The 15,734-nt window shown below is 43.7% G+C and overlaps 1 protein-coding gene across 3 annotated transcripts in view; it reads right to left on the minus strand.

The window, feature by feature from the left end:
- The window catches only part of MPHOSPH9 (M-phase phosphoprotein 9), an 85,581-nt gene that overhangs the window by 28,709 nt on the left and 41,138 nt on the right, over positions 1 to 15,734 (minus strand). For all 3 annotated transcript variants that reach the window (XR_007717640.1, XM_050747872.1, XM_050747873.1), the window contains 2 exons: positions 14,818 to 15,033; positions 511 to 558 (listed from right to left, as the gene is read on the minus strand). Coding sequence is in view for 2 of the 3 variants with exons in the window: in XM_050747872.1 (XP_050603829.1) it covers positions 511 to 558; positions 14,818 to 15,033 (264 nt within the window). In the remaining variant the exon portion in view is untranslated. The remainder of the gene's footprint in view (positions 1 to 510; positions 559 to 14,817; positions 15,034 to 15,734) is intronic.

The following is a 15,734-nucleotide window of genomic DNA, read 5'->3' on the forward strand; positions in this document are numbered from 1 at the left end:
ATTGGAGACCAGCCTGGCCAATGTGGTGAAATCCCATCTCTACTAAAAATATAAAAATTAGCTGGGCATGGTGGCGCACACCTGTAATCCCAGCTACTTGGGAGGCTAAGGCAGAAGAATTGCTTGAACCCAGGAGGCAGAGGTTGTGGTGAGCTGAGATCACACCACCGCACTCCAACCTGGGTGTCACAAAACAAACAGTATTAAATAATAATTTGCATCTGTATGGTACCTTATACTTTTTTGAACAATTTCATTTCAAATGCAATAGCCATTCAATAAATATTTGTTAGATGAATGAATCTAACAAACTTGTCAGTTAAATGGGGCAGGTATTTGAAAATAAGGATACTGAAACAGGATGAGCAAGGTTCTAGTTCCAACAGCTATGGAGGGTGCATGAAGGAGTGCAAGGAAGAGGAAGAGTCAGATCCCTTGATTTCCAATCCAGTGTTTCTACCTCTGCATGAAATCTGCATGAAATCTAGAACATAAACCATTACCCCTTACCTTTACTCTCCTGTGTTCTTTTCCAAGGGACTCATACTCTCCTAAAAGCTACAAGGAAAAAAAAATACCACAAAATTCAACGTTATTCTACCAACTGAGGTAGTCTACAAAATAACTGCCTATAGCCTTCAAAAATGCCAATGTCATGAAAGAGAAAGGTCAATAGAGAACTGGTGATTCAATGTAAAGGGAATGGGACAATTCTCAATTTCTGGAATGGTTTCTATACATTTGATATTATTTAATTATCAAATATTATTTAAATATCAAATAATATTTAAATAAAGGTGGATGCAGTGGCTCATACCCATAATCCCAACACTTTGGGAGGCTGAGGAGGGAAGATCACTTGAGGCCAGGAGCTGGAGATCAGCCTAGGGAACAGAGCAAGACCTTGCCTCTTCAAAAAAAAAAGAGCTGGGCTCGGTGGCTCACGCCTGTAATCCTAGCACTTTGGGAGGCTGAGGAGGAAGGATTGCTTGAGCCTGAAAGTTCAAGAGTTCAAGGCTACAGTGAGCTATGATCGTGCCACTGCATTCTAACCTGGGGGACAAAGAGAGACTCCATCTTAAAATAAAAATAGCTGAACATGGAGATACATGCTTATAGATTCAGGAGGCTCACTTGAGCCTGGGAGGTTGAGACTGCAGTGAGCTTGCAGTGAGGCTTGCAGTGAGATTGCACCACTGCGACCCTGTCTCAAAATAAAATATCAATACCATTTAAGTATTTTAAAAGACTAAAATTTGCATTGCTCTTTTTGGAACTATTACTTTTATGTTTTATTTATTTATTTTTTTAGATGGAGTCTTGCTCTGTCGCCAGGCTGATGTGCAGTGGCTCACTGCAACCTCTGCCTCCCTGGTTCAAGCAATTCTCCTGCCTCAGCCTCCCGAGTAGCTGAGATTATAGGCGCCCGCCACCAGGCCCAGCTAATTTGTGTATTTTTAGTAGAGACGGGGTTTTCATCATGTTGGCCAGGATGGTCTTGATCTCTTGACCTCATATTCGCCCACCTCAGCCTCCCAAAGTGCTGGGATTACAGGTGTGAACCACTGTGTTCAGCCTTTTTTTTTTTTTTTTGAGCTGGAGTCTTGCTCCGTCACCCAGCCTGAAATGCAGTGGCAAGATCTCAGCTCACTGCAACCTCCACCTCCCAGATTCAAGCAATTCTCCCACCTCAGCCTCCTGAGTAGCTGGAATTACATGCATGTGCCACCATGCTCAGCTAATTTTTGTATTTTTAGTAGAGACGGCATCTGATTATGTTGGCCAGGCTTGTCTCGAACTCCTGACCTCAAGAGATCCACCTGCCTTGGCCTCCCAAAGTGCTGGGATTATAGGTGTGAGCCTCCACACCTGGCCTATTGTATGTTACTTTTTGCTAAGTTAGTTCTACACAGTAAAAGCACAATGCCAAAGTCTTTATTTAAAAATATATATATGTGAGGCTGGGCACAGAGGCTCACGCCTGCAATCCCAGCTCTTTGGGAGGCCAAGGTGGGCGGATCACTTGAGCTGAGGAGTTCAAGACCAGCCTGGCCAACATATCGAAACCTTGTCTCTATTAAAAATATAAAAAGATTAGCTGGGTGCAGTGGCGCCTGCCTGTAATCCTGGCAGACTAATCCTGCCTAATTTTGTAAAAATACAAAATTAGTCAGGCGTGGTGGCACATGCCTGTAATTCCAGCTACTTGGGTGGCGGAGGTGGGAGAATTGCTTGAACCCAGGAGGCGGAGATTGTAGTGAGCCGAGAGGGCACTACTGCACTCTAGCCTGGGTGACAGAGCAACACCCTGTCTCAAAAATAAATAAGAGGCTGGGTGCGGTGGCTGACACCTGTAATCCCAGCACTTTGGGAGGCCAAAGCAGGAGGATCACTTGAGGTCAGGAGTTCGAGACCAGCCTGGCCAATATGGTGAAACTCCATCTCTACCAAAAATATTTTTTGTTGTTTTTTTCTTTTTTCTTTTGAGATGGAGTCCCACTCTGTCACCCAGGCTGGCATGCAGTAGCATGATCTCGGCTCATTATGACCTTCGCCTTCCGAGTTCAAGCGATTCTCCTGCCTCAGCCTCCCAAGTAGCTGGAATTACAGGCATGTGCCACCACGCCTGACTAATTTTGTATTTTTAGTAGAGACAGGGTTTCTCCATGTTGGTCAGGCTGGTCTCGAACTCCTGACCTCAGGTGATCTGCCCGTCTTGGCCTCCCAAAATGCTGGGATTACAGGCATGAGCCACCGTGCCTGGCCCAAAAATATTTTAAAAAATAAAAATAGACCAGGTGTGGCGACTCATGCCTGTAATCCCAGCACTTTGGGAGGCCAAGGCGGCCGAATCACAGGGTCAGGAGATCGAGACCATCCTGGTTAACATGCTGAAACCCCATCTCTACTAAAAATACAAAAAATTAGCCGGGCATGGTGGCAGGCACCTGTAGTCCCAGCTACTCAGGAGGCCGAGGCAGGAGAATGGCGTGAACCCGGGAGGTGGAGCTTGCAGTGAGCCGAGATCGCGCCACTGCACTCCAGCCTGGGTGACAGAGTGAGACTCTGTCTCAATAAATAAATAAATAAATAAATAAATAAATAAATAAAAATATAAGAATACATATGTGAGATTTCTAGTTAAAGACAACAAATGAAAAATAGAATTTTCTCTTTTTCACCCTGAGAGTCCACTAAACTAACAATGAAGAAATTAAAGAGAAAACAAAAGAGGTGACAGTAACAGGTGAGAGATTTCAATAAAAGTCTTAGAAGATTGAAAAGAAAACAGAGTGCTGACCGCGCACAGTGGCTCACGCCTGTAATTCCAGCACTTTGGGAGGCTGAGGTGGGTGGATCACCTGAGGCCAGGAGTTCAAGACCAGCCTGGCCAACATGGCGAAACCCCGTCTCTACTAAAAATACAAAAATTAGCCAGCTGTGGTGGCATACACCTGTAGTCCCAGCTACTCGGGAGGCTGAGGCAGGAAAATTGCTTGAACTTGGGAGGCAGAGCTTACAGTGAACCGAGATAGTGCCACTGCACTCCAGCCTGGGTGACAGAGCAAGACTCTGTCTCAGAAAAAAAAACAGAAAAGAAAAAGAAATAAAGTGCTTTAGCAGGGTGGAGGGAGATACAACCCCAAGTGCCTGAATCCGGGAATGCTGATGAAAAGTAGGCTGATGTTGGCATCACTGTGAGAGGTGCCCACCTTGAAACCCAGGTTTAGAGATGTACAGGGTTTAGGCACAGGGCTGACCACAGAGAACCGATTGAAATTCCTTATGTAGTCAGAGCCCAGGACACATCCCATACACCAGTAGACTGTTCACCCAGGTGGCAGGACAGCAGGAGAAAATGAATAGGGAGAGAAATGGAACTTTGGAAATCCAAGGATAATAATGGAGTGGGAGGCAGAGGATAAAGAGAAAATGACTAAGTAAAAGACTTCAAAAACACCCAGGGCAGGTCACACCTATAACCCTAGCACTTCGAGAGGCCAAGGAATATCACTTGAGCCCAAGAATTGGAGACCAGCCTGCGCAATATAGCAAGACGCCATCTCTACAAAAAATTTAAAAATTAGCCAGTCCTGGTGGCATGTGCCTATAGTCCCAGCTACTCAGGAGGCTGAGGCAGGAAGATTCCTCGAGCCCAGGGGGTTGAAGATGCAGTGAACTATGATCACACCACTGCACTCCAGTCTAGGTGACAAGGTGAGACCTGTCTCTAAAACAAATATATCAATAAACAATTTTTTTCTTTTTAAAAAGGCTGACTTCCCGCTCCTTCACTGCCAGAGTCTGACTGATAGGTCCCAGGCAAGAGACTGTAAGATCTGTCTTTAGGAAAACTGAACAACCCCAGAAAAAAACCTCTAAACATTCACATCTGGAGGTCCCCTAACAAAATGGCTGGCACGTGACTCTACAATTGCCTGAAAATGAAGGCTACCAAGAACTAAGTCCCATCCATGCACTCAGAGTCTTTCAATAGCTTTTTATACTGCTTCACTTTTATTTATTTAATTTATATTTTATCTTTTGAGAGAGTCTCACTCTGTCACCCAGGCTGGAGTGCAGTGGTGTGATCTCAACTCACTGCAACCTCCACTTCTTGGGTTCAAGCAATTCTCATGCTTCAGGCCTCCTGAGTAGCTGGGATTACAGATGTGGACCACCACACCCAGCTAATTTTTCTATTTTCAGTAGAGACAGGGTTTCGCCATGTTGGCCAGGCTGGTCTCAAATTCCTGGCCTCAAGTGATTCGCCCATCTCAGCCTCCCAAAGCGCTGAGATTATAGGCGTGAGCCACCACACCCAGCCTAGTAGTGCCCCTTAAATGTGAGCCTGCAAAAGAACCAACACTTGGAAAAATACACTAAATATGAAACATACTTCAAATCAAAACAAAAGGTTAAGTCCGGGCGCAGTGGCTCACGCCTGTAATACCAGCACTTTGGGAGGCCAAGGCAGGTGGATCACGAGGTCAGGAGATCGAGACCATCCTGGCCAACATGGTGAAACCCTGTCTCTACTAAAAATACAAAAAAATTAGCCAGGGGTGGCTGCAGGTGCCTGTAGTCTCACCTACTCGGGAGGCTGAGGCAGGAGAATGGCATGAACCTGGGAGGCAGAGCTTGCAGTGAGCCGAGATCCTGCCACTACACTCCAGCCTGGGCAACAGAGCAAGACTCCATCTCAAAAAAAAAAAAAAAAAAAGGTTAACTCAGAATAATGAACACTACAGAAACTGTCTAATGGAAGCCATAATATTCTCAAAAAAAAAAACATTAGTCTCAAAACAGGAACAAAAAGCTACTAAAAATGATCAATCAGAAAAAGAGTTACTAGAAACTAAAAAAACAAAACAAAACAAAAAATATTGTTAGAAAATTTCGGCATACCAAGGATAAAAAGATGATCCTAAAAAACTTCCAGAAAGAGAAAAAAAGAACCACATTCAAAAGGAATGAGAAACATGATTATTAAATGCAATGTGGGCCAGGCACGTTGGCTCATGCCTGTAATTCCAGCACTTTGGGAGGCCAGTGCAGGAGTATCACTTGAGCTCAGGAGTTGGAGACCAGCAAGGGCAACATAGTGAGACCTCATCTCTACAAAAAAATAAAATCAGCCAGGTGTGATAGCCTGTAGTGCCTGTAGTCTCAGCTATCCGAGAGGCTGAGGTAAGATGATCACTTTAGCCCTGGAGGTTGAGGCTGCAGTGAGCTATGAATATGCCTACTGTACTCCAGCCTGGGTGACAGAGTGAGACCCTGTCTCAAAAAAATAATAACAATAAATGCAGTGTGTGATCCTCGATTGGATTCTGGATTAAAAAGTAAAAAACAAAAACATCTATAAAGGATATTATTTAGACAACTGGCAACATTTGAATATAGACAATGTATTTAGATACTAGTATTATATCAATGTTAAGTTTCCTGAGGATGAAAAGTACATTGAGATTATACAGAATGTCTCTATTCTTCAGAGATACCTGTTGAGGTATTTAAGGGTAAATTATCATAGTGTCTAATTTACTCTCAAATATAGTTCAGCAAAAGAAAAAAGTTTGTATCTCTATGGAGACAAAGCAATGCTGTAAGATACAACTGGTAAATCTAGGTGAAGAATATACAAGGGTTTTCATTGTATCATTCTTACAATTTTTCTGCAGGCTTGAAACTTTGAAAGCCATGGGAAGGGAGAGAAAGGAAAAGAATCGATCATGTCATAGGCAATAAAACAAAGCCTTCAAATCTGAAGAAAACATATACCCAGAATCACAATCAGGATCTGGATCTTCATCTTCAGCTAGGACCTAGATCTTCATCCACCACAATTACAGATAATATGTAAAATTCCAGAAATAATAATATCAAGCTGGCCGCAGGGGCTTATACCTGTAATCCCAGTCCTTCGGGAGGCCGAGGCAGGTGGATCACCTGAGGTCAGGAGTTCGAGGCCAGCCTGGCCAATATGGTGAAACCCTGTCTCTACTAAAAATGCAAAAATTAGCTAGGCATGGTGGCATGCGCCTATAACCCCAGCTACTCAGGAGGCTGAGGCAAGAAAATCGTTTGAACCTAGGAAGTGGAGGTTGCAGTGAGCCAAGATCATGTCACTGCCCTCCAGCCTGGGCAACAGAACAAGACTCCGTGTCAAAAAAGAAAGAAAGAGGCCAGGCGCGGTGGCTTACTCCTGTAATTCCCAGCACCTTAGGAGGCTGAGGTGGGCGGATCACCTGAGGTCAGGAGTCCGAGACCAGCAATGGCTAACATGGTGAAACCCTGTTTCCACTAAAAATACAAAAAACTAGCCAGGCGTGGTGGTGCACACCTATAATCCCAGCTACTTGGTAGGCTGAGGCAGGAGAATCGCTTGAACCCAGGAGGCAGAGGCTGCGGTGTGCCGAGATTGTGCCATTGCACTCCAGCATGTGCAATATAAGAGCAAAACTCCGTCTCAAAAAAAAGAAAGAACAACATCAGTACATTATTTAGAAATACATAAATACTAGAATACGATATACTTCGAGAAAAAAAAACGAACAAAGGATGTAAAAGGCCTTAATTTTTAAAAAAGAAAAATACTTGAGATTTTTTTTTTTTTTGAGACAGAGTCTCACTTAGTCGCCCAGGCTGGAGTGCAATGGCGCGATCTCGGCTCACTGCAAGCTCCGCCTCCCGGGTTCACGCCATTCTCCTGCCTCAGCCTCCCAAGTAGCTGGGACTACAGGCGCCCGCCGCCACGCCCGGCTAATTTTTTGCATTTTTAGTAGAGACAGGGTTTCACCGTGTTAGCCAGGATGGTCTCGATCTCCTGACCTTGTGATCCGCCCGCCTCGGCCTCCCAAAGTGCTGGGATTACAGGCGTGAGCCACCGCGCCCAGCAAATACTTGAGATTTAAACCACGTTCACATATGGGAAGAATCAGTATTTCTTTTTTTTTTTTTTTTTTTTTTTGAGATGGAGTCTCGCTCTGTCGCCCAGGCTGGAGTGCAGTGGCCGGATCTCAGCTCACTGCAAGCTCCGCCTCCTGGGTTTACGCCATTCTCCTGCCTCAGCCTCCCGAGTAGCTGGGACTACAGGCGCCCGCCACCTCGCCCGGCTAGTTTTTTGTATCTTTTTTTTTTTAGTAGAGACGGGGTTTCACTATGTTAGCCAGGATGGTCTCGATCTCCTGACCTCGTGATCCGCCCATCTCGGCCTCCCAAAGTGCTAGGATTACAGGCTTGAGCCACCGCGCTCGGCCAAGAATCAGTATTTCAAGTCTCAGCTGTCTCCAAATAAATCTGTAAATTCAGTGCAATTCCAACCAAAAGCAGAGTGACATACTGACGGTATTACTTGTATGAAACAAAACAAAGTCAAGAATAGGCAAAATAATTTTTACAAGAGCAAAAAAACGAGATAAGGAAATGACACCAAAAATCAACACCTGTTATAAAATACTAATAATTAACATGATGTGGTTCCAATTCAGAGACAGACCAATGGAACAGCTCAGAGCCTCAAAACAGATTTACACGAGAAGGAAATATAACGTACAACAGAAGCCCATAAGGGAAGGATAATCTATTAAAAAATGATTCTGGGGCCGGGCGCGGTGGCTCAAGCCTGTAATCCCAGCACTTTGGGAGGCCGAGGCGGGTGGATCACGAGGTCAGGAGATCGAGACTATCCTGGCTAACATGGTGAAACCACGTCTCTACTAAAAATATAAAAAACTAGCCCGGCGTGGTGGCGGGCGCCTGTAGTCTCAGCTACTTGGGAGGCTGAGGCGGGAGAATGGCGTGAACCCGGGAGGCGGAGCTTGCAGTGAGCCGAGATCACGCCACTGCTCTCCAGCCTGGGGGACACAGCGAGACTCCGTCTCAAAAAAAAAAAAAAAAAAAAAAAGATTCTGGGACAACTGGTTAATCATCGGGGGCAGGAAGGATCAAGTTCCATTCCTACTCATACCATATATTATATAAGAGGTAATTCTGGGCTGGATGCAGTGGCTTGCGCCTGTAATCCCAACACTTTGGCAGACTGAGGCGGGAGAATCACCTGAGGTCAGGAGTTCAAGACCAGCCTGGCCAACATGGTGAAACTCCGTTTCTACTCAAAATACAAAAAAAAATTAGCCAGGCGTGGTGATGGGTGCCTGTAATCCCAGCTATTTGGGAGGTTGAGGCAGGAGATTGCTTGAAGCCAGGAGGCAGAGGTTGCAGTGAACCAAGATTGCACTATTGCACTCCAGCCAGGACAACAAGAGCAAGACTCCATCTCAAAAACAAACAAAAAACACCCAAAACTTGTATCCCATAAAAATACCACAAATAAAGTGAAAAGCAAGCCACAGGCCAAAAGAAGATGGATGCAATGCGTATAACCATTTCCTCTTAATCACACTTGAAAAATTAAAAGGCTTGACAATACCAAGCACTGGACATAATCTAGAAAAATAAGAATTATCATACAATACTGGCAGGAAAATAAACTGGTACAACCATTTCAGAGAGCAATTTAGCAATATCTAAAAAAGATAACAAAGCTCATATTCTATGTCCCAGTCACTGCATTCAGAGAAAGAGACTATTATAACAGGCTATATTTCCCAGTAACAGCCACAGCAATATTTCCAGTCCCATAAGCTCTTGCAGAACCTTGCTGTGTTCCATTAAGAGATGATATCCATTTTCCCTCCCCTTGAACCTATGCAGGATTTTGGGATTGTTTAAAAAATAGAATAGAGGCTGGGCACAGTGGCTCATGCCTATAATCCCAGCACTTTGGGAGGCTGAGGTGGGCGGATCACCTGAGATCAGGAGATCGAGACCATTCTGGTCAACATTGTGAAAACCCGTCTCCTACTAAAATACAAAAAATTAGCCAGGCATGGTGGTGCGCACCTGTACTCCCAGCCACGCAGGAGGCTGAGGCAGGGGAATCCCTTGAACCTGGGAGGCAGAGGTTGCAGTGAGCCGAGATAGCGCCACTGCACTCCTGCATGGACAACAAGAGCAAAACTCCATCTCAATAAAAGAAAAGAAAAGAAAAGAAAAGAAATAGTAAACATAAAAGTAAATAATTAGCCAGGTGTGGTGACATACGCCTATAGTCCTAGCTACTCAGAGGGGTGAGGCAGGAGGATTACTTGAGCCCAGAACGTCAAGGCTCCAGTAAACTGTAATCAAGCCACTGCACTCCAGCTTGAATGACAGAGTAAGACCCTGTCTCAAAAAAATAGAATGTGGTACAAGTGATGCTGTACAGTTTCCAAGGCAAGGTCATAAAAGGCAATGTAGCTGCTGGGATGCTCTTTCAGGACACTTGTCTTTAGTAGTAAGCCATCATGTTGCAAAGAAACCCAACCTAACCACACAGAGAGGAACTATGGCCTTAGCTGACAGCCACCATTCATGACGGAACACGCCCTTCAGAAGATTCCAACACCCAGTCCTTAAGTTTCTAGCTGAGGTCCTAGATACTGCAGAGCAGGCAGGCTGTCCCTGCTGGGCCCAGTACAAGCTCCTAAACAACAGAGTTCATGAGCAGAATATGTCAAGATTTGAGGTTATGAGTTTTAGAGCTATGGCAGCTAGAACAATACCCTAGAGGTGCTTGCACACATTGGCATAGGGAGCCACATAGTAGAAATGTTCATAGTAGTGTTGCTCCTAACAGCAGTGACAAACTGGCAAAAGGAAAGTGGATAAATATACTGTGGAAGAGCCACATGATGGACGACACAGGAACGAACACAAATGAAGTTGTGCTACTACTACATGTATTCAGTTAGGCAAATCTCGCAAGTGAAAAAAGTTGCAAAACAGTAAAGATGGTATTAAGGCCAGGCACGGTGGCTCAGGTCTGTAATCCCAGCACTTCGGGAGGCCAAGGTGGGTGCATCGCGAGGTCAGGAGATCGAGATCATCCTGACTAACACGGTGGGGGGGAAAAAAAAAAACAGTAAAGACAGTATTAACAGCATTATTTTTTTTTTTTTTTTGAGACGGAGTCTCATTCTGTCACCCAGGCTGGAGTGCAGAGGCGCAATCTCGGCTCACTGCAAGCTCTGCCTCCCAGGTTCACATCATTCTCCTGCCTCAGCCTCCTGAGTCTCAATCTCCTGACCTCGTGATCCACTTGCCTTGGCCTCCCGAAGTGCTGGGATTACAGGTGTGAGTTACCGCGCCCGGCCCAGTACTGATAGCATTTACAAAAGTTTCAAGATATGCCAAAGAAGTAATACTAATTAAGGATACATACACACACATATGACCATACAAAGACAAGGGAATGATATTTACACAATTTAGATCAGTTACTCCCAGGAAGACAGAATTGATCAGAAAAGGGTACACAGGGGATGTCAACCGCATTTGTAGTATTTTATTTCTTAAGATGGGTGGTGAATTCATACGTATGTTACATTATTCTTTATATCTTTTTATGTACCTAAAATATTTCAAATGTAAATGTTTAAATTGAAACGAATCAATAAAAGCTGAATGTGTCAACATGGCAAATCTCAGAAACAATGTTGAAAGGGAAAAAAACAGGTTGCGGCAGGATATATGCAATGCAATACAATTCATACATAGCTCAAGAACACGTAAAACATTACTAAACATTGTTTACAAACACATGCACATGTAGTAGAAGCAAAAAGAACTGCATGAGGATAACACAGCATATTTAACAAAGTGGGTACCTCTAGAGTGGAAAAGAGAGGAATAGAAGACAGTGTTTCATTCTATCTAGAGAAGACTAGAACGGTATTCGTTATATTATTCTCTATACTTTTCTGTATGCTTGAAGTGTTAGATACGATAAATGCAAAGTCAGTGTATCACTGGCTACATTAATACAATTTCAGCTAAAAACAACGCATTCTAGCTATCCTTTGCTGCTTCATCGCTACTCAAACGTAATTGTGGTGGGTTTGTGAATAATTAGAAACAATGACATCCCAGGCTGTGCGCGGTGGCTAACGCCTGTAATCTCAGCACTTTGGGAGGCTGAGGCAGGCAGATTACTTGAGGTCGGGAGTTCGAGACCAGCCTGACCAACATGGAGAAACCCCGTCTCTACTAAAAATACAAAATTATCTGGGCATAGTAGTGCAAGCCTGAAATCCCAGCTATTTAGGAGGCTGAGGCAGAAGAATCGCTTGAACCTGGGAGGCGAAGGTTGCGGTGAGCCAAGATTGCGCCATTGCACTCTAGCCTGGGCAACAAGAAACTTTGTCTCAAAAAAAAAAAAAGAAAAAAAGAAAGAAACAATGACATCCCAGTAGCAATGAATATACTTAGTACCAGTTCAAGTGATTCTCCTGCCTCAGCACCCCGAGTAGCTGGGACTACAGGCATGCACCACCATGCCTAGCTAATGTTTTGTACTTTTAGTAGAAGTGAGGGTTTCACCACATTGGCCAGGCTGGTCTCAAACTCCTGACCTCAGGTGATCTGCCCGCCTCAGCCACCCAAAGTGCTGGGATCATAGGTGTGAGCCATCACACTCGGCCTAGTAGCAGATCTTAAGGTCTGAATACCATTTTCCATGAAAAAGAACCACAACTCAACAGAAAAAATGACTGATTCTAGGCTGGGGCTTTGAAAAGTACAAGATGAGCCTGGAACACAGTGCTGTGCCAGGAAATATGGACATGCTCAAAGAATGACAAAAGCATGTCAAAAAGATACGGGACCAGCCTGATGTGTGTCCCACTGGCCAAACTTGGGACACCATGAGTATCAAAATAATCGTGGTAAAGAACTGTAATTCACTGAGTAAAATAAGAATCCATCAATCTTATTTACTGATATAACAAAGTAAAGGACATGCGCTTTAGTAGAAGGATCCTAGCTACTCAGGAGGCTAAGGCAGAAGGATTGTTTACTCCAGCCTGGACTACAAAGCAAGGACTTGTCTCTAAAGGCAAATAATAGATAAGTCAAGGAAAGAGGGAAGCTCCTTTCAGTCAAATGCGGAAGGAATACAAAATTAGAAAAAAAACACCACAGTATGTGCTTCTTTGAGGCGAGACTCCTCAATGGAAGCTAAAACTAGGAGGTAAAAGCTTGATGAGAAAAAGGCTGGGTGCAGTGGCACATGCCTGTAATCCCTGCACTTTGAGAGGCTGAGGCGGGAGGAATGCGTGAGCCCACGAGTTTGAGACCAGCCTGAGCAACATGGCAAAACCCTGTCTTTACCAATGATACAAAAATTAGCCAAGTATGGTGGTGTGCACCTGTAATCCCAGGTACTCAGGAGGCTGAGGCAGGGGCATCACTTGAACCTGGGAGGCACAAGTTGCAGTGAGTCGAGATCATGCCATTGTACTCCAGCCTGGGCAACCAGGCAAGACTCCATCTCAAAAAAAAAAAAAAAAAAAAGTTAAATAATTGTCCAGGCATAGTGGCATGTGCCTGTGGTCCTAGCAACTTGGGAAGCCAAGGTGGAAGAATCACCTGAGCCCAGGGAGGTTGAGGCTTCAGTGAGCTGTGATCGCACCACTGCACTCCAGCCTGGGCAACAGAGTGAGACCCTGTCTCAAAAAAAAAAAAAAAAAAGAAAGAAAAGAAAAGGAAGGGAAACGTAATATGTAATTACAGTATGCTACCACAGCTTAACTGTGAACAATATTTATACAGATGTAATAAATGATATATAATTTCCATTTTAAGACACCACTGATTATAAATCGCACCATTATTTTACAAATTACTAAAAGAAAAAAATACTGCTTCACGCCTATAATCTCAGCACTTTGGGAGGCCGAGGCGGGCAAATCAAGAGGTCAAGAGATCGAGACCAGCCTGGCCAGCATGGTGAAACCATGTCTCTACTGAAATACAAAAATTAGCTGGTGGCGTGCGCCTGTAGTCCCAGCTACTCAGGGGGTTGAGGGAGAATTGCTTGAACCTGGGAGGCAGAAGTTGCAGTGAGCCAAAATCATGCCACTGCACTCCAGCCTGGGCGACAGAGAGGGATTCTATCTCAAAAAATATATATATACACACACACACACACACACACACATATATATACACACACACACACACAAACACACAAACATGAATCACATGGGAAGGAGCAGAAGTGTCTGTGTTGCAGCAAATGGTGTAAGAAAGCCACACTGTGACCCTGCAGAGGAGAAAGTCAGTGTGTCTGAAACTGATGGAAAAAAATGAGAGAGCAATATAAGAATATTATTTGTAAACATGGAGGAAAATGCTAGAAGAAATAGCTAAAAGAGCTGAAAGTAACAGCCTCTAGGGTAGGATACTAAGAGGTAAGTAGGGAAGACTGCTGTTTTTCATGAGATGCAAATCTAAAGCAATTAGATAGAAAACTTCAACAGCCTAAATACTTCCAGATTACTTATGTATCATAATATCCTGAAAAGGGACGTTAAGAAAAATTTAGAAGCCAGGTACAGTGGCACACACCTGTAGACCCAGCTACTCAGAAGGCTGAGAGGAGACTGCTTGAGCCCAGGGGCTTGAGGCCAGCCTGGACAACATGGCGAGACCCTGTCTCTAAGAACAAAAAGAAAGAAAAATTTACAAAAAAATAAGCAACCTGAAACCTAATCTAGTTTCACTGTTATACAAATCCAAATTTTAAGTGAAATTATACCAAAGTGAAAAAATATAATCAAACCTGCTCTAAATCTGGTTCATAGCATTTTATCCTGCCAGACACACAGATGTTAAGATAGCTTGAAAGTTGACCTGATGCAGACACAGGCTTTTTTTTTTTTTTTTAAGTTGACCTGCTAGAAACAGAAAAGATCTGGGAGTGATGCCATCGTTCTAAGTATCTGACTTCTTGCTGCAAGGCAAGACCCAATTGGCTCCATTAGGAAGGTACATATTCACAGTTGCTGCAAAGTTATGTAAAACTAAAATAAAGGCCAGGTGCGGTGGCTCATGCCTATAATCCCAGCACTTTTGGAGGCCGAGGCAGGTGAATCACCTGAGGTCAGGAGTTCGAGACCAGCCTGGCCAACATGGGGAAACCCCAACTCTACTAACAATACAAAAATTATCTGGGCGCAGTGGTAGGCACCTGTAATTCTAGCTACTTGGGAAGCTGAGGTGAGAGGATCACTTGAGCCCAGAAGGTCAAAGCTGCAGTGAGTTGAGCTTGTGCCACTGCACTCCAGCCTGGGTGTCAGAGTGAGACTCTGTTTCAAAATAAATCAATAAATAATAAAATAAGCCTAGAAAGTCATAATCACTTGTAAGAGTATAATACCTAAATTACTTTTAGCCAATCACATCATTAAGTTACTATTATTCATTACTTACATCTTGAAACATTTTGTTCTCTTGTTTTAGTTCAGCTTCTTTATCATCTGAGAGTTTGTAAGCATTCTCAAATGCTTCTTCTAAATCTTGCAGTCTAGATTTTAGTCGAATGATGGTATTGTCTTTTTCTTTACTGCTTGTTCTCATTTCCTCAATTCGTTCCTGCAAAAGTTTGGAAGCACTGCTGGCTGCACTGAAGCGTTCTCTCAAATCATTCTACAAAACAAAGACAAACATTTTTTTTTCTTTTTTTGAGATGGGAGTCTCGCTCTGTTGCCCAAACTGGAGTACAATGGCGCAATCTTGGCCTACTGCAACCTCCACCTTCTGGGTTCAAACAATTCTCCTGCCTCAGTCTCCCGAGAGCTGGGATTACAGGTGCCCACCACCACTCCTGGCTAATTTTTTGTATTTTTGGTAGAGACAGGGTTTCACTATGTTGGCCAGGCTGGTCTCAAAAGCCTGACCTCAAGTAATCTACAGGTCTCAGCCTCCCAAAGTGCTGGGATTACAGGCATGAGCTACCATGCCCAGCCCAAAATTTATGAAAAAATAGATGCCTCAATAAGAGCTAATAAATTATGGGCATTAAAAAATGAACAAAACATAGAAATGGAAATAAATAAATCTATTTTGTTGTATTCTGAGATGGAGAGTCCAGAAAGAATAGTTCTACTGGAATACCAGCCCCTGACATTATCATACGGTATACAGGAAACTACCATCTATGGCACTTTGATTCTAGGACTCACCTAATAGCTCCTACAGTTCACTTTAATAAGGAAAAAATAACCACTGCTATTAGGGAAATTATTTTGAAAGCATAGCTGGACTTTGTTGCCCAACATCAACATTTAGGGAGGAGAAAAACATTTCATACCCTCTCACTATGAAAATACAGGAAATTCAAAACCCAT

Source organism: Macaca thibetana, chromosome 11 (assembly GCF_024542745.1).
Source record: "Macaca thibetana thibetana isolate TM-01 chromosome 11, ASM2454274v1, whole genome shotgun sequence".
Classification (NCBI taxonomy): domain Eukaryota; kingdom Metazoa; phylum Chordata; class Mammalia; order Primates; family Cercopithecidae; genus Macaca; species Macaca thibetana.